General features: G+C 35.2%; 1 protein-coding gene across 1 annotated transcript; it reads left to right on the forward strand.

Moving 5' to 3' along the window:
• Positions 1-7270: 7270 nt before the first annotated feature.
• On the forward strand, positions 7271-15092 carry LOC110685528 (protein S-acyltransferase 21-like). Its single transcript, XM_021862066.1, has 10 exons — positions 7271-7909; positions 9510-9626; positions 9784-9898; positions 10407-10609; positions 10862-10930; positions 11128-11199; positions 11309-11437; positions 12225-12305; positions 12470-12673; positions 13916-15092. Exons 1-10 carry the CDS (start codon positions 7865-7867, stop codon positions 14846-14848), a joined length of 1968 nt encoding a protein of 655 aa, XP_021717758.1. The 5' UTR covers positions 7271-7864; the 3' UTR covers positions 14849-15092.
• Positions 15093-19494: the final 4402 nt, after the last annotated feature.

Consider the following 19494-nt stretch of genomic DNA (forward strand, 5'->3'; position numbering starts at 1 on the left):
GTCATCGTGTTGTCTTCCTTGACAATGACTCAACCTACAGTGACAACAATATCCAGATCACCATAAATATGGAAACCAGTTCCATCTCGTCACCACCCAATTCTAGCCTTACCTCCAAACATAACACCTCCCCCAAACCCTTATCCCACCTCACCCTACCTATTGAAACTCAATAAACCACCTCCTCAAACATCACCTCCTCAGTCTCTAACATACTATTTTCAAGGCCCTGTCTTGGTTCAGAACTGGACATACAAACCCCAAGCTGCGATTCAACCTCTCCCATCCACTCTAGCCCTGTTCTTTTTTATCCCAACACCAATTTGCACTACCACCAGGATTCCCGCCACTACATCCCTCCAGACAACCTCAGCCTTGGTAGCTATGGATGCTCTAAGAAGGAGGGAGGAGCAAATGCCCCCTCATGCGAGAATGAGCCTATCTCTCTAATGTCCATCTCACGAGAAATTGTTGCAGTTCCAACGCATGCACGAAAGCCTTCCAGTCATTCCCTTGCAGTGCGTCACTGAAGGACAAAACATGGTCCAACAGGGGCGTCATATGGCGATTTATCAAACACAAGGGGACGTGTTAGGGATACAAGCTCAGATTCTTTATATGAGGGACCCTCGTTCCCAGGTAGCTCTAAGGAGTTACATCTTATCACTCAAGGCGGAGGACGTCCATGGACTGAGGCATTGGGCTCATTGGAGGGATTGGGAGTTCTTCCTACCAGTGAACCATCAACAAGGTGATATTCCTCGTTTATCTCCTCAAAAACCACTTCCCAATTCACAAATGAAGCTTATCATGTGGAATGTTAGAAGAGTAAACAATGATTATTTTATCTCACATGCTTGGGATTTAGTAAAAACTCATTAACCTAATATTTTAATCTTGTAAGAAACTAAATGTGATTCTGGGAAGGCTTTGGACATTAAGAAACAATTAGGTTTTGTTAAACATAGAGTCATTCCTGCTAGGGGTTTAAAAGGTGGAATATGTGTTTTTTGGAAGGCCACTTTGGATTTGGTCTATTATACTGATGATGATCACAAATTTCACTCACTGTTCAAATTCCATAATCATCAACCTGAAGTCTTAATCACAAGCATGCATGCACCTAGTACAGCTAAGGAAAGACATGCTTACTGAATGACATGCAATCCCATATCCCTCTTCTTGCCACTCCTTGGTTGGTAGTAGGAGACATGAATGAAGTGACATCTCAAGGAGAGAAACAGGGGGGTAGACCTTTTTGAGCTAAATAGTGTAGGGATTTTAATAATTTCACAAATGAAGCTGGTCTTATGGATTTGGGGGTTGTTGGTAATCCCTACACTTGGGAAGATGCAAGGTTTGGAAGACGTGCGATTAGGGAACGGCTTAATCGTGCCATTGCCGATGCAGCATTTGTAGAAGTTTTTCCTCAGGTAAAAGTCACTAATCTTGTTAGAACATACTATGATCATCATCATCCTATGTTGTTAAAATTTTTACCGAGGCTCAAATTCCTGCAGATGCCAATCACTCATACATATCCCTTATCCCTAAAAAAGATCATCCCATGTCAATTTCTGAGTTCATACGTATCTATAGGCCTTTGTAACACAATTTATAAGCTAATCACAAAAATCATTTCTTCAAGGCTTAGGAATGTGTTACATCGTGTCATCAATCCCTTACAGTCAAGCTTTATCAAGGATAGATGTACGGGAGACAATATTATTCCCGTGAAGGAAATAACTCATCTTTTTCATAAATACAAAAGAGGGAAAAATGTGATGGCTTTAAAGCTAGACCTAGCCAAAGCTTATGACTGTTTAGAACGGTCCTTTATTTCTGATACTTTGTCTTACTTTGGATTTACTGACTCCACTATTAAATTAGTGATGCATTGTGTTTTCTCCACTCAAATTTCTGTTATCTGGAATGGTGAAATCACAAGTAGCTTTAGGCCTTCAAGAGGGATAAGACAAGGTGATCCTCTCTTATCTTACCTCTTCATCTCATGTATGGAAAGATTGTCTTTTATAATTGAGGATAGTGTGAGACAAGGGAATTGGAAGCCTCTCAAAATTTCTAAACACTATAGCCTTTCACATCTTTTTCTATGCAGATGATGTTTTTTCTTTTTGGGGCAGCTAATACTCAAAATACTAACAATAGGATGAGTATTTTGGATGAATTTGGTGCCTTCTCAGGTCTGAAAGTCAATGATCTTCAGCCTAATACTATTTTCCTTTCAAAATGGAAAATAATATTAGGAGTCAGTTAGTCTAGCTCTGTCATTTCAAGTCTAGATTTTCTTTTGGTAAGTATTTGGGCATTAACATTGCTCCAAACAAGCTAAGAAAGGCAGATTATTAGGAGATAATCACAAAAAACCTAGACAGAATTAAAGGTTGGCAGGCTAAGCTTCTAAATATGGCTGGTAGACGCACTTTAATTAAATCAGTTCTAAGTTCTTATCCAGTTCATGCTATGCAACATAGCCTTCTTCCTATCTCCATCTTGATTGATATTGAGAAGTTGCAAGAGGTTTTTGTGGAATAGAACTAATTTAATTAGATATACTCCTAGAACAAAATGGGATAATGTTACTATCCCTATTTCTATGGGGGGCTTAGCTCTAAGATCTTTGTCTAATTGGAACCTCTCTTTCATGGCAAAACTAGGCTGGACCTTCTTGACTAAACCTGGTAAACTTTGGGTGGAAATCTTGGAGGATAATTATGCTAGTAGGACTAACTTGCAAGACTGTATCCCTTACTCCTCTCAATCTTCCATGTGGAGAGATATTTTAAGGGGGAGAGATTTGTTGTTTAAGGGTATAATCATTAGGATTGGGAATGGAGAGGACACCTCTTTGTGGTATCATCTTTGGGTTGGGAATACACCTCTTTATAAAATTCTACTAGTTGATATACCACAATCAAAGTGTCATAGGAGGGTTTCAAGTATTATTAGAAATGGTCAATGGTATATTGATGACATCAAGTATCTTTTACCAACATACATTTGCAACCAAATCCTTTGCACTCCCATTTGCCTATTTGATCCTCCTTTATCTTCAGATCAGCTAAGATGGAAACATCATGTGTCTGGAGTCTTCACAATAAAAATAGCTTATTTTCTCTCTAAAGATCCCTCTCCTTTCATCCTCCCTTTTGCCTTTAGTTGGAAAGCTTTCTAGAAGCTCAAAGTTCCATTTAAATATAAAATGTTTATTTTAAATATAAAATGTTTATGTGGAACTGTGTGCACTCCATTTTTCCATCTATAGCTCTTCTTGCTTCCAAGTGTCCAGGATTTGATCCTGTCTGCTCAAGGTATTTATCACCTTCTAAAACCTTTATTTATTTGTTCAGAGACTGCCACACTTTTGGTTCTCTAGAAAATGATTTTACAAAAGATCAAGCCACCTCCTAATTTCAATTATTCATCTTTTTATGAATTTTGGTTGGAATGATTGGTCGTTGTATAACTTCTCCCAAACACCAAAATGGAAATCTATTTTTATCGTGGGCCTGTAGCATATCTGGAGATTAAGAAATGGATTTATTTTTAACAATGAGGTTTATAACTGTAATTATGTGCTCAACAGATTCATTATATATTATCAAATCAATTCATTTGTTCTACAAGGTACCTCTGGTTGCAAGGGGAAAAATTCAGATGGTGCAGGTCCTTCCATTGTTAGACCTCCTTGCTGGTGCCCTCCTAGACATGGCTGGATCAAGCTCAATACAGATGCTGCTTGGGTCTCTTCTGAACAAGGTGGAGGTGGTGGAGTTTTCAGAAACAATAAGAGAGAGTGGTTTTTTAGCTATTCCGGCAAGTATAATGCTCCAAATGCCTTAGGAGCTATGCCTTAGGAGCTATGCTTCAATCCATGCCTCTGCAATACCTAGAAGTGGAAACAGATGCGCAGTCCATAAAAGGGTTGCTGAACAGAGAAGGGGATTACATGCAAAATGAATTAGCTACATTTATCATTGATGTGGACAGGGCTCTTAACAACAAGAAGATGGTCGTCATGTTTAATACTATTCCAAGGGAGCTGAATTCTTTGGCTACTACTTGGCCAAATATGCAATGACTATGGCTGTGGGTCATAAACCACATTATATTGTTGTTGCTGCCTATGAAGATGATCTCAATGCTTTACAAGCTAGGCCTAATCCCTAGCCGTTTTCAATATGTCCGTATTGTCTTAGTTAAGCTTATGAACACCTTATATGTAGTAGTTTTAAGAAACTTTGGCACTTCTGGCATTCAAAGAGTGCATTTTTCTTTGCGCACTGCTTGATTACTAATATGTACTATTAAGGCTAACACCTAAGTAATATATGCTTCCTTTTGTGTTAAAAAAAAAGAAGATATCATTATTATCGGAAAATATATATGTGATATGTTTTTCGTATCGATCTTATTAGGAAAATAATATATTTAGGTTTATTTATGTTAAAGATATTATTTAGAGAATATTTCTTTAGGATGTATGGATATGGTAGATATCTTTTAGGAAGATTGTTTTCTATCATATGATTTTAGATTTTGTATAAATAATCAACCTATTGATGAATAATAATAAAGCCCTTCTATTCTATTTCCTCTCTAATTTAATGTCATGATGCTTTACAATCAAAGAATGAGGGAAAAATATTATGTAGAACGGACTCACATGAGTCCAATCATACAAACAGGAAAAAATAAATTTTTAATTGTCAGAATTTAGATAATAATGATCCAATATTAGATTATAAATATTAGATATTAGATTATAAGTGTTAGAATTTAGATAATAATGATTAGATGTTAAATTTCTTTTGTTTGATACTAGGTTATACTGGTCAGGTAATAGATTTCTTTTGTTTGATAATAGGTTATATTGGTCGGTATTAGATTTCTTTTGTTTGATAATATGTTAGTATGGTCAGGTATTAGATTTTTTTTGTTTGATAATAGATTATATTCGTCAGGTATTAGATACTTTTTGTTTGATAATAGGTGATATTAGTCAGCGACTGTACCACCATATAATCACCACAATCACCCCCCGCATCCCGCAACACCGGACCACCATTCACCATTTGACCACCCAAATTACTACCCAAATCAGCCACAAACCGCATCCACCTATCATAGCCAGCCATCCATCTCCACCTTCCCTCACGCACCTAACAAAAGCATCGTTCCACCAACTCTTAATTCACAAGTGTGTCCAGCCACCACTTCACAGCTCACAACCCCACAAATCCGTCAACCACGAGCAAACCAAACGACCACCTCCTCAACCCCCGCAATCAATTCGTAACCACAATCCCAAATCGACCCCTTGCTAATTTTATTCTCAATGACATTGATAAATCAACAAAAAAAAAAGTTGGAAAGAAGTGCAACATGTTTGATGGACGATGGGTTTATAAGCAGAGGAGATTCGTTCTAGTATGAAGGTGCTGCAAGTACCTTACTTAAATGGGGAAGGGTAACTGGCGCCAGGATGGGAGGAGGAGGGTTGCCGGCCGCCGATAGGGGACTAGACAGTGGCAGTGGCCGGGGATAAATGTGTGCACACGTGAGTCCGTTCTACGCAAAACCATCTCTCAAATGAAATATATATCTATACATAATACAACATTATAAAACACAAATCACTCTATGTAAACTCTTCAATTGATCTTTATTATTTTATTTTGAATTATTTTTCCAAATATCCTCGATTTTAAGGCATCTAATGTGGATTCCAAAAAAAAAAAAAAGCATCTAATGTTGTTTCTTTCATACTCTCCTTGGCCCTGTTTGGGAGAAAGCTCAAAGCTGAACCTGATTGAATTAGCTGATTTTGACTAGCTGGTTTTATTAACTGATTTGACTAACTTATTGTATTAACTGACTATATAAAAGTGTTTGGTAAATAGCTGATAGCTTAAAGGTGATTAAGTATGTGAAATGACCAATAAGCTAATTGTGGGGTAGGTAGTTTAGATACGATTTTAAATTAAATGAGGTTATAAGCGTCACTTCACAATCATTAATGAATAAGCTAATTGAAAAAGCTCCTAAAATGAGCTTTTTCAAAAAGAGCTTATTTAGTGGAATAAGTTCTTTCAATAAGCTTACTACTAAACACTTGTATTAGCTTGTTTGACTAGTCAATCAGCTAAAGTTAGTCAAATAAGCTAATATACCCCCAATAAGCTTACTATCAAACATGACCTTTTTTTTATGGCCCTGTTTGGGAGAAAGCTGAAGCTGATTGAGTTAGCTGATTTTGACTAGCTGATTTTTTTATCTGATTTGACTAACTTATTGTATTAACTGATTATATAAAAGTGTTTGGTAAATAGTTGATAGCTTAAAGGTGATTGAGTATGTGAAATGACCAATAAGCTAATTGTGGGGTAGGTAGTTTAGATAGGATTTTAAATTAAATGAGGTTATAAGTGTTATTTCACAATAATTAATGAATAAGCTAATTGAAAAAGCTCCTTAAATGAGCTTTTTCAAAAAGAGCTTATTTAGTGGAATAAGCTCTTTCAATAAGCTTTCCACCAAACACTTATATTAGCTTGTTTGACTAGTCAATCAGCTAAAGTTAGTCAAATAAGCTAATATACCCCCAATAAGCTTACTACCAAATAAGGCCTATGTCTTTTATGAACATATCTATAGTTTCATACGAGTATATAATTGATGGATTATTTAAATTATAAATAATTCAAGGAATAACAAAAGTAGTTATTACTCCGAATTGATTTGATATTTGTGTTGCTTTGTTGTTTATAACTTCTAAATTCTAATAATTACGAAGTAATAAATAAATTTTTATAGGTGAAAATGTGAACTTGTTGTAAAATACGTCACATATTGTGTTAAGAATTTGTTATTTTTTCAAATGAGTAAACAAACATTTTTAGGGGTGTAAATATACGTCCGATCCCCTATTCATAAGCATTTGCTTATTAAACATTTTAAATGGTAAGCCTCAGCCTCTATATAATCCTCAATAAAGACCCTACCTTTTGGTGAATGATATTAATTTCAAATTTCAATCGATAATAATATGAGTATTAGTTCGAATAAAAATACCAATTGTAATAAACAAACTACAATAATGAATACAAGTATACAAGGTACAAAATATTATTAATTGAATTATTTCTCAATCAAGCACCTCTGCACCTATCATTGAAAATTATAAATTCATGTCATAAATAATTTCCTATCCAAAATATTAATTTTGATTTCATTCCTAAACGGGAAGATACAAATTTGTTACAACAATAACCTAAAATTGCTAAACGAACAAATTAAATAATTTAAAAATTTGCGTGCCGTCTTCCACGGTCGTCTCTAGTCCCAACACCCTTCACTAAACTATTGCAATTTCCAGTATTTTACTTATTTTCTCTCTCCTCCTTTCTCTCTCCTCTTTTTCTCTATCATATTCACTCACATTGCTGTTATTGCTGTATTCAATGGCAATTAGTATAAGATTAACACTAAATTAAATTAAATTATTGAGAGCAATTATTTTTTTGGAAAATATGGGGGAATTTCTTCTTTTAGGAAGAACAGTTTTAAAAAACCAGTGAGCAAATCCTCACATTTTGCTTCATTTTTTCTGGGTTATGAAATTAGAGCTTCATAAACCCTAATAATTCAAGATCATAGTATATAAATTAGTGGGTGTTCTCCAAATGTGGTTATAGCAAATGGGTCAGAGTCAGAATTCTGAGATAAACTGCAAATGTTTCAGATTTTGTTATTCAAAACTGAAGGAAAGAGAGTAAAATTCAATTTAATTTAGTGGGATTTGGAAGAGTGTTCATTGTTGCTGTTTGTTGAAGCTTTAACAATGGCTAGACGTCATGGGTGGGAACTCCCTGCTCATTCTTTGCAGGTACATTTCTATTTTACAGTTACTTCGTTTTGTTTTTGTTTATGGTAGTGGAGATTTCAGCAAAAGTGTCTAAAAATGTGATTTGATAATAATAGCATTTACATCAAATCCTTTATTGATAAAGTCGTGAACCCGGCTTGAATTCGGATTAGTCGGAGACTAGTAGGCTATATATTGTCAAAGAAATTATAATGGTATTATTATTAGCAAAAATTAAATTTAGTAATTTTTGTGTTTATTGCTTTAGGATGAGAGAATTTTTTTATTTTTTATTTAAAAAAGGTGGATCTTTACGTTTCTTCGTTGCTTTTCTTAGAATTGTGAATTGTGCAAGTTTTTGGTCTGATTAAAGTAATGGAGATCTGTATTTTAGGTACTTGTTGGTTTGTTCGTTTGTTATTTTGGATTTAAGTATATATACTTCAAGATGGGTTTTCTTTTTTGTCTTCTTTAGCAATTTTTGATGGAACTTTTGGTTTGCTTCATTTTGTGTACTATTAGGGATGGTAGACTGGTAGTTTAGTTAGGGATTCTTAATTACAGACTAATTGCTAATTTCCCCCTTAATTTTCTAATACAGTTAAAATAAAATAAAAAATTATAGTAATTCTAGTGGAATCAATTGATGTGACCAAACTAAAGAGAAATTGAATTTAGGTAGCACATCAGTGTCATAAAAGTGAGTAGTTATTTTTTGTGCCTTTTCTGGTAGTGTAAATCAAGTGAGTTGGTGGTAGGAATTACAAGTTGTTGACTGTGGGAAGCAACTTTTCTTGTATGACTTAGTCTAGGATTTTGCATGAATTTCCACAAGCTTCATAATATTCTTGGTTGTCACTTTTGTGAATATTTTTACTGTTCTTTAGTATTGCCACTTCTTGATCCAAATAAATTTGTGTTTGAACTCTTCCCCAGTTCCCCTAATCGAAATCCAACATTGGCTGTTAAATTGCTGAAGCTCTAATAATTTTGCTGGAAATATTGTAATAGGTACATTGATGGGTGTCTCAATTACATGGAAGTATGAGAGCATCACCTTGTATAATATGACTAATGGTTTTGTTCTGTTTCAATATTTTTGTGAGCTGTGAGCATTTAATAATGATGGCTGAACATCTCGGTTATTTGATAAAGATTATTAACAGTATGGCAGTTCACTAATATCTTTGATGATAATTTGTTACAAATGCCTAATGTTGGGTGTGGGGAAGAAGCATTAAAATAGTTTGTTGGGCAGTGGCAGTGCTATTGGGAATATAAGGAAGTCCTGATATTGATGTTGTGTTCATGTATTTGATCCCTCAAATTTTTACATTGTTTGCTTTCCTGAGCCATTTAACTAAGTAATTTACCTAGGAGAAATCAATAATTGGGTTTTCTTGTGGAGTTCAATGCCTGAGACATGAAGATCTGTTATGTTCCCAAAGTGATCTTTGTTAGACGAATGATTGCTGCTTTGAATTTGTAATCGTTCTAAATGAATTTGTCTTTACTGGAGGTTCTGTAGTGGGTTTGAAATGTATATGTAACCGTATCACAGTTTATATCTAGCTAAATTTGTAGCTCCTAACTTTTTTATTTTAATCTTTGCTGTGACCAGATTGTGGCTATTACGGTGTATTTCCTGCTAACAATTGCATATTATGCGTTCTTTGCACCCTTTGTTGCCAAGGATGTATTTTATGAGTATCTGGCTATTGGTGGTTATACTTTCCTGGTAAGATTTGACCCTTCCATGTAATCATAGCACAAGATAGAGATCCATGGAGCACATAAATCTCTAATTTATTCTAATACCCATTTGGATTTCATATTATTGATTACCTTACTATCAATCCCCAATGATCATTCATAATGTATATTAATACGTGCAGGCCTTGGGTGTGCTGATACTTTATGCTAGAAGCACAGCTATTGATCCAGCTGATCCTGGTATTCTGATTGAACCAGACAGAATAGCTAGGTCACAATGTGAAGCCAGTTTGCCAGGTCAGTTCAAGTTGCATTAGTTGTGTCCTCATCAGGAAAATTTTATACGTTGTACACTTCGGTATGTGGAGCGAGTAAGAAATTGCAATAACCTAATTATGTAATATCAGCACAAAAGGTCAAAAGTGTTCTGGCATACTAGTATTTGTGTTCCAATATGCATTTTACCAATATGCTATTCGTGGGAGATGGGGGCATAAAAATCCCGCAATGGTTTGAGGGTCTTTAAACTTATGAGGCAATGACAGGATTGGAGTATTAGGTAATACTGGTGTTCATAAAAATCTTGCAATGTTTTGAGGGTCTCCAAACTTTTGAGGCAATGACCAGTGTTATGTGATGCCTGCTGTCCTTGTGTCTAGTTTTATATTTGTTGGTGAAAATTGGGGCAACTGGTTTTTCTGTTGAGTATATGCAAATCTATCGTAGCAACCTATTGAATTTAGGGACATTTAGCTTCAAATCTAGCTTTTGCTTTTGCTCTTGCTCACAAGGCTTTTATGAGCAGGTAACGCATCTTCAATAGAAGAGCCATGCAAAGCTGAGTTTGGGGTTGGTGAAAGGTCAAGTGCACAGCTAACTTTTTGTTCAAAAGTTGGAGGAGTCTTTTGTTTTTGCCTTGTGCGAGAAGATTGTCGAGATGATGAGGAGGCTGCTCAGCCATCATCAGGAGAAGAAGATGCTTTATTTTGCACATTGTGTAATGCTGAGGTAAAGGATCATTCATCTTGACGAATTGCCTTAGTATGAGATGATATTGCTTTCTTAGCAAATGATGCATATTCATGTTTACTGTTGCAAAATTTGAGTGGGACCTTTCACAATTTGTTGGTGGGGTGATCCGTTTATTAGTGACTGGAAATTTATAACTAAGAGCGATAAGGCCGATAACATTATTGGTTTTACATTTCACTTGACCAAAAGAAGTCATGAAGTTAAAGTTCACTAGTTGTTGTCTTGCAGGTGCGTAAGTTCAGTAAGCACTGCAGGAGTTGTGACAAATGTGTTGATGGGTTCGACCATCATTGTCGGGTGAGTTTTAAAATATTAGTACTTCAATATTATTTTCTACTTGTGAACTGAATGCATTATTCCATAGCCCTAAGTATGAACATTCTGTTCAGGAGACGTAATTGACTATTCACTAACTCTTTTGGTGAAGGCAAACGAATTTCTTCATTGTTAACTCCTATAACAGCTTATAATTTTTTTCTACTTGTTTTGTGCAGTGGCTGAATAATTGTGTTGGCAGGAAGAATTATTTTACATTTGTTACACTTATGGCAATGAGCCTTCTTTGGGTGAGTCCTGAAAAATGTTAATTATTTTCATTTTTTTCTAGTTACTTGCATCGATCTTTCTTAATCACAACTTGCTAAATATGGGATACATGTTGCATTTTAATGACAGCTTGTTGCGGAATGTGGTGTGGGCATTTGGGTCCTTGTTCGCTGCTTCGTTTTTAAAGAGGCCACTGAACATCAAATAATCGAGAGGCTTGGAGATGGATTTTCACGCCCTGTTTTTGCTACTATAGTGGTACTGTTTATGGCTTTCTCACTGAATTTTTCTGCTTATGCTTTATGCTAATTTTTTTTCCAGCATTATGTGGTTCTTGAGGTCAAAACTGGGGCAGGATTACTTCTCTTTTGGTGTCTATATGGTAGTTAAAATGGAGATGCTTCAATTGCCAAAAAAAAAAAAAAATGTTGGGACAATTTAGCTTTATCTGCTACAAGGAAGATGTATCTGAGTCCTGTATCAAAAAAAAAAAAAAAGGATTTATCTGAGTTATCTGTACTGGTTGGTGATGGTGCTTTTGTCAGTCATAGTTTCTCTGGCTGTATACACTTTTCCTTTTTACAAAAATAAATACTACGCATCTCCGTTTCATATTTTTTTGCAACTTTGGGATATTATTTGTGAGATATAAAATATTCCAAAGTTACAAAAAATATGAAACGGAGGTAGTAAATAAAGAAGCTTGAAGAAAGATGAATAGAGACAAAGTAAGAGAAAGTTTAGGGATTAAGACTTAGGAGAGATAAAGTAGGACAAAGTTTGGGGATGCTGATAAAATATGTAAGATGAAATATAATTGAAAATGTAAGTGTCATGTGTACTTCGAGGTGGGCAATTAAGGAAGTACAATTTTGTTTTTACTAAATTAGCATATATTTCTCCTTGTTAAAAATGTGATGGACCATTTTTGTTCCTGTTGCTGTTTGGCTTTAATCTTCTTGTGTAGATTTATCTGTATCATGGCCATAGCTCTCCCTGTGGCCGTTTTCTTTTGAAATTTGATTCTGATATTGTTTTTCTTCAGGCCCTTGGCACACTAGTCTCATTTCTGGCTATCATACCCTTGGGAGAACTGTTCTTCTTCCATATAATTCTTATCAGAAAGGTCTGAATTTCAATTATCTCAACCCCAAATTATTTACTCTGGTGCCCCGCTCCCTTGTTCAATCAAAACTTTTTCTAAACATGTGGATTTCAATGAATTATTGTGCTGCAAACTCTTTTGCATCCCATTTATTTCCTTTTTAAATCATACAATCATTGCTACAGGGCATTACGACTTATGAGTATGTTGTTGCTATGCGGACTCAAAGTGAACCACCCGGACCATCAGTTGGTGGTGATCAGCTAAGTCTACCATCTTCACCAACAAGCTCTGCAGTTACTGCCATAAGTGGACGAAGCTCGGTTGGAATGGGTTTGCAATACAAAGGAACTTGGTGTACTCCACCAAGAATCTTCATGGACCAACAGGTACTATAATAGTCTTATGTTAAGAGTATTTGTTTAGGCTCCGTTTGTTTTAACGGAAAACAATTGTTTGGGAAAATGATTTTTCATGGAAAATAATTGTCGAGAGAAAACACAATTGTAAAAATAGTTTTCCATTGTTTGTTTCCTTAAAAGAAAATTTATAGAAGGGAAAAATAGGAGTGGAAGATAGAAGATGGTTTAGAGGAGAGTTGGTGGATGTAAGAAGTAGAAAGGCATGTGGCATACCTTCTTTACGAAAGGAAAACATTTTCAATTCTAGGCAGAACTATTTTCCACCTTTGGGAAAATTGTTTTCCATCTGGTTACTAACCAAACATTGAAAAATGGAAAACATCTTCCAAGAAAATGTTTTCCGTCAAAACAAACAGAGCCTAAATCAGTTATCCACCCCAATTTTGCCAATGTATAACAAAATACAAAATCACAAAATTACCTCTTCTTGAAACCCTTTTGACATTAGGACCCTTTTAGCACATAGTAAATCAAACGTATCTGCTTACAATGCTATAGGACAGGGTGATAAGTGCAGGTTTGCTGTTAGGATAAGATGTTTCTATATTTAGTAATAAATGTCATACCTTGCACAGGTAATCAATGGGGCTGACGGATCTATCTGTGGAAAAAATCTTGCGTATGGCCCCTTAAACTTAATGAACTAATCTGGAGTAATAATCTATAAGCTGTTGGCTTAGAGCCACAAGTATTTTGCCTCCAAGGAAATTTATCTTCATTCCGCCCATACATCTTTTGTTTATAGAATTTTTTATTCTTATGCTAACACTAAGTAGCAACTGGCCCTAACTCGTATCTACGTATCTTCTGGATATGACTATTAAATATTACGAAGTAATTGATTAGATTTTGATTCAATTTGCTAGTTATATCAGATTATCAGACATCACTATGTGTTCTCCCTGCTCACTTGGGAGACAAATATGTTCCATAGAAGTACAATTTGTGGCCAAGTTTAAGTTTTCTACTGCTTAATGTTCATACTAATAATAATATCTAGTGTCAATAATCTGAAATTTGATATTGGTACTTGAGGCAAATCGAAAGTAAAGTCTATCGAAGGTGAAATGTTATCAACAGGGGTTTTAACTTTTAAGATTAAAGGGGTAGGTAATCTAGGTACATGTGCTCTTGTATGTGTCAAACATGTTCTTTAGCTGAATAAAAATTGATCTCTTTCTCTTTCTCTTTCTTGCTTTTCTCGAGCAGGATGAAATTGAACATCTAGAGCCTGGAACTGTGCCATCTACTGTGGACCCAGATGCTATACAACCCGCTGATAAGGGAAAAAGGGTACCCCAGCGCCCTGTCAAGATTAGTGCTTGGAAGCTTGCAAAACTAGACTCTAAAGAGGCAATTAAAGCTGGTGCCAAAGCTCGAGCATCATCATCTGTACTACGCCCAGTCAGTTCTCGACCGCACCATTATGACAGTGACCAGTTATCCAGCAGCAATGTGAGTGGGCTAAGCAGTCCTATGAGCATTAAGTCATCAGGGTTTCTTAACCGAAACTTGAGAGTAGGAATACCAAGGCTTTCTTCTGCCAAGAATTCTTATCCACCAAGCAGGGCAAGCAGGGAGGATATCGAGGCCTCTGCCCGGAGTGCAAGTAACATTAGTAGTCCTCCTCACGCATCACAAATAGCTACCCCTTCTCCGTTGCCCTCAAATACAGATCACTTTAATCCCATGTACCAATCATCAGCAAATCAGTCCCCTTTATCGTCAAGAGCAGTTGAGCTGAGTGATAACGCAGCTTCTTCTAGTTTGGTACGACCACCTGTGAAGAAAAACGAGCCAAATGTCAGAGAAAGCACAAAAAATACAGTTTTCTGGGATCCAGAAGCTGGAAGATTTGTGTCAGCTGCTTCTAGAGGCGCAGGTGTTTCTTCCTCGTCAGCAGCTCCAAGGGCTGAGCTTTCATATACTGGTCAATCCATTTTCTTTGGTGGTCCTCTCGTGAACGAGAATTTGACGAGAGGAGCCAGAAGTACTGGGGGGTCAGGAGCTGCTGGAGGAGTGGGCGAGAGGGATAGAGGAGGTGGGAATTTTCAGCAGGGCCGATCACAGAGGGGTGCACAGCTTCCTGTGTTCGTTCCTAGTGATTCCCAGTCAGGCCAGCTACCTTCTAGGTTGCCTTGAACAAACTATTTTCTTCATTATACAGCTGATTTAGATCCTAGAATTCAGTGATTTTTTTTCCTTAGCCTTTTTTCCATTTGGTCTTTTTTAATTTTATTGTGCAGCTACTAATAGTTAGGCAAATTTTGCATCATATTCTGGCAGTCAATGCAAAAGAAATTTGATCAATCTATCATCCCTCTGTAATCAATTTCCAAATTCCCACTTGAGGCCTGATTGCTGACCCGGATTAATACTCTGCATCCATTCTAACACTCCTCAATATGAAGAACCGAAGACTGATATTAGTAAGCGGCTGATATTAGTGGTGACTGGATCAATAAGGGCGATTGAATTGAATTCGCTCTCTTTGATCACTATATCTATAGTGAAAGAAACCGAAGACTGATATTAGTAAACGACAGCTTAAACAGTTCATAGCACGAACATCATTATACACTATCAATTCAAACCATAATATTGTTCAAAAAGAAATTATATTTATTGATTGAAATTGTTCAGCATATAAAAGAATTACGATAATGAAATAGTTGTGAAAGCACAATAAGGAAATATTTGTTCCTAAAAGAAGCATCATTCGTTAGTCATGGGATAACAGGGACGACTTTGAAAGAGAAAATCATCTATCATTACTCATGGGACAGCAGCAGGGACTCTAAAGAGAAAAGCATCCGCCCAAGAGTAGAAGTCTTTCTGAGCAGATTGATCAACAACCTCTAAAGTCCCGATTTCACTAGCACTCTACCAAAGTACCATATGCCTGGCACTTGTTAGCCAATTCAGTAGTGCACTTCAAACTAGCCTTTTTCACAGACTCTAGTTAGAGCCATGTTCAAGGCGCCAAAGATACAATGTACCAGTTTTATCACGCAACTGACAAGTCCACATGGAACCACGACAACACGAGAATCCTTCCATAGGAGCGAGCCACAACCTGTTTGGGCTTTGCGGGCTCCATGTCACCATGCATCTTATAAGAGCCATTAGCCTGGTACTAACATGTCACCAAGGGTTACATATTCTTAGGTGCACAGTCTGCACACTCATGCACCTAGAAATAGGTGTAACAACAGCACAATATGAACATTAGCTTTTCAGAAAGTGAACATTAGGTTTCTTCTCCTTTATCTTTCTCCTTCATTTTTTATTTTCTCTTTCCTCTGTTTTTTTATCCCCCCCCCTTTTTACACTATTTTTATTGAATTTGTTTCTTACAACATGAAAGTAGTTATTAAGTATGAATTTTTGTGTGAATTTCGATTTTGTGCCTTAATTTCGATTGATTAAGGTATTTATGAATCTTTGAATTCACAAATTATACTCTATTTTTTCTCCTTCCTTCTTTAATTCCTTTTTCCTCTTTTTTTCTTCTTCTTATTTTTCTCTTTTTTTCGATTTAACGATTGAATATGTTACTTACAATATGGAATTGGTTGTTTATTTGATTTTTTGAATTCATGTGATTTTTTTTTTTTTTTTTTTTTTTTTTTTTTTGCTTCGATCAATTTCATTTGTGTATGAATTTCATTTGATTTTCTGCATTTTTTTATCAATGAACATCATGCAAAATATGAACATATGCATAGGTTCCCTTAAATGTGAACATTAGCTTTTCAAAAAGTGAACATAAGCATAAAACATATGAACATATGCATTTCAGAAAGTAAACATAACAATTCAAAATATGAACGTAAGCATTGGTTTCCTTAAAGTGAATATAACCATTTAAAAAGTGAACATATGCGTAATAAATTATGATCATATGCATTTAAGAGAGAGAAGATATGCATAAACAGACTTAATGAGAACAACAAATATTTACTATAAATATTTACATTATGAACATATAAAATATTATTATGAATATAAGGCATTTTATTATGAACATAAAAAATTGAAGAAATAAAAATAATATGATTATGAAACATATGCATCATAATTCATAAGTATTAAAAATATGAACATATGAATTCAAAATATGAACATATGCATTGGTTCATTTTTGAATGAGTATGAACATAATTAAGCATTTCAGAAGGTGAACATATACATAAAAAAATATGAACATGTGAATTTAGAAAGTGAATATAAGCATTTCAGAAAGTTTACAAACGGATTCAAAATATGAACATAAGAATTCAAAATATGAACATAAGAATTCAAAATATAAACATATGCATTTCGAAATGTGAACATAAAATATCCTTTTGATTTCACTATTTTTTTTGACAATTCTAATAATAAATTTCGAACAATATTCAAACAAAATTAAGTGAAATTTACATAAAATTGTCTTTTTGGGGAGGATCCTTTTGATTTTGCATCTCTTTCCTAATGTCCATTGAAGTTTTTGCAGTTTTTTAGTGAAAGAATGAAATAGAGGAGAGAGAAAGTGAAAAAGAGGAGAGAGAAAATCATATAGAAGAAGAAGATTTTTGAGTTTGGAAATGACGTTACATTTATTGGGTGTGGGTGGGTGTATTGCAGTTTCTGTGTTTTTTAGTTTTAGGGTTTTTTTTTTTTAATTGGGTTGTGTGTAATTAGGTTTTTGGGCTACGTTGTTACACCTATTTAAGGTGCACAAGGGTGCACCTTAGACTAATTGACCAAGGGTCTGGGAGAACCCGAGAATAGGCAGATCTTGAGATCTATTACAAGTGTAGGGATCATACACAAGGATACTTTGTCCAACTTGCACATGAAACTTTCCTTGGTAAGTAATTACAGGTACTGGAGAATAATTTGTTTGGGTTATTTGCCTTTTTTTTTTTACAAAAGTAACCTTTTTTTTACAAAAGTAAACCTTTTTTTTTTTTTTTTTTTACAAAAGTAACTCTTTTTTTTCACTGCCTTTTTTTTTTTACAAAAGTAACCTTTTTTTTTTTTACAAAAGTAACTCTTTTTTTCACAAAAGTAAACTTTTTTTTTCACAAAAGTAACTTTTTTTTTTCACAAAAGTAACTTTTATTTCCATAAAAGTGACCCTTTTTTTTTTCCACAAAAGTGACTTTTTTCACAAGTAATTAAACTACACATGCAAAACAAAGTATCAAAATCAACAAAAATAAACACAAAATTAACAATAGTCATGAAAAAACAGTACAACCACTCAAACAAATCAAAATTCGCCGCCGGAACCACCACTAGCGACGCCAATAGCGCTGAAACCATCGCCAATTCCACCATTTCCAACCATCTCAACGAGCAAAGCGACGACGATGACGACGACTCTTTCTTCGAGTTAGAGCTCACTATAAGAGAATAAATTGTGTAACAATTTATTCTAATGCTGTAAAATGTATTTAGTCTTGTTTCTAGTCAATAGCTTTATTTTTAAATTGAGTTAAGCTAAAATACGGTCCCTCAACTTTAGTATTTGTATCATTTTGGTCCCTCATCTTTCAAACGAAGCAAATTGGTCCCTCAACCACCCATAACTTACTTTTCCGGTGGAAAAAATATGAGTCACCAAAGTTTAAGGACCAAAGTGCCCATATGGAAAAAAAATAAAATAATATTTTAAAAAAAGTTTAGAGACCTATCCTAGTTAGCAAAAGTTTAGGGACCATGATTAATTAATTTTTTTTTTGTCAGTGTTTTTTTTAAAAGGGAATCTTTTAACTAGCATTAATTTTTTTCCCATCAACATTAATATTTTGGTTATGATTTGCATTAATAAAACTATAGAGTTTCCCAATATATATATATATATATATATATATATATATATATATATATATATATATATATATGTTTCGGGTGAAAACAATGGGACCTTGTCGAAGGTCCGATGAAGTGGAGAAGACTGGATTCGGTCCAAGTGATGTTGGGCCGAAGGTTTCCTGCACAGTAAACACACGTAAACTAGCCTCGGGGGTGTTGCCGAGGAAGGCCCCTCCGATGCTAAAGTCAGTACAGTGTGTAGAAAGAGAACACTATGCAAGAGAATTAATTGATTGAGGCTTTGTTGAATGAATGTACAAATGTAATATTGATGGCTTTTATACCTTTGCATATATGGAGAAGTTGGGCCTTAGCCCAATTGACTTGCCTTGAGGACTGATCTTTGACTTTAGCACAATTGGAGAGTTGAACCTTGACCTTGGGCTTTTAATTAGATCATTTAATGACTAGGCCCAATTGGACTGAATTGGACCCAAACAACTTGCCCCCTAGACCCGAATTGGAAGGATGACGGGTCGGGTTTGATTTAATCAGAAAAGGAGGGAGGTGAATGATTTAATTAATCCAAAAAATTTGAATCTAAACCGTAATTAAACCGTAATTAATGAGATAACAACAGTTAAGGCGAATAATTGTGGAAGTTGGACGGATAATGGGCGGTTTAATCGCAAGGTCATGTGTTTAACGGTTACTTAGTGGGGTATTTAAGAGGAATTGAAACGCAGACTCTCAGAATTCCCATTTCTGGAGATATAATTAGAGGCGCGTCATCTCTCCTCACTTATTCACCAACACAAACCCAGAATTCTCGAGAGAACCCAAGAACCCGCATCAAAACTTCGCAAATTCCCCGAGCATTAAGCTTAGAAACTGAGACTCGTCACTACCAATTCGTAAATCGACAACTTTCGCTTCAGATTAAGGTAAATTCCTTCGATTTTAGTTTATTTTTCTTCGAATTT

The sequence above is a fragment of the Chenopodium quinoa genome, unplaced genomic scaffold (assembly GCF_001683475.1).
Source record: "Chenopodium quinoa cultivar QQ74 unplaced genomic scaffold, ASM168347v1, whole genome shotgun sequence".
Taxonomy (NCBI): Eukaryota; Viridiplantae; Streptophyta; class Magnoliopsida; order Caryophyllales; family Amaranthaceae; genus Chenopodium; species Chenopodium quinoa.

What these genes read in the sequence shown, in the direction of transcription:
- LOC110685528 (XM_021862066.1), top strand. Translation starts at nt 7,865, where the DNA reads ATGGCTAGACGTCATGGGTGGGAACTCCCTGCTCATTCTTTGCAG. An exon ending in GCACATTGTGTAATGCTGAG is followed by an intron (nt 10,610 to 10,861) that starts GTAAAGGATCAT and finishes GTTGTCTTGCAG; the next exon opens with GTGCGTAAGTTCAGTAAGCA. An exon ending in CTGTTTTTGCTACTATAGTG is followed by an intron (nt 11,438 to 12,224) that starts GTACTGTTTATG and finishes GTTTTTCTTCAG; the next exon opens with GCCCTTGGCACACTAGTCTC.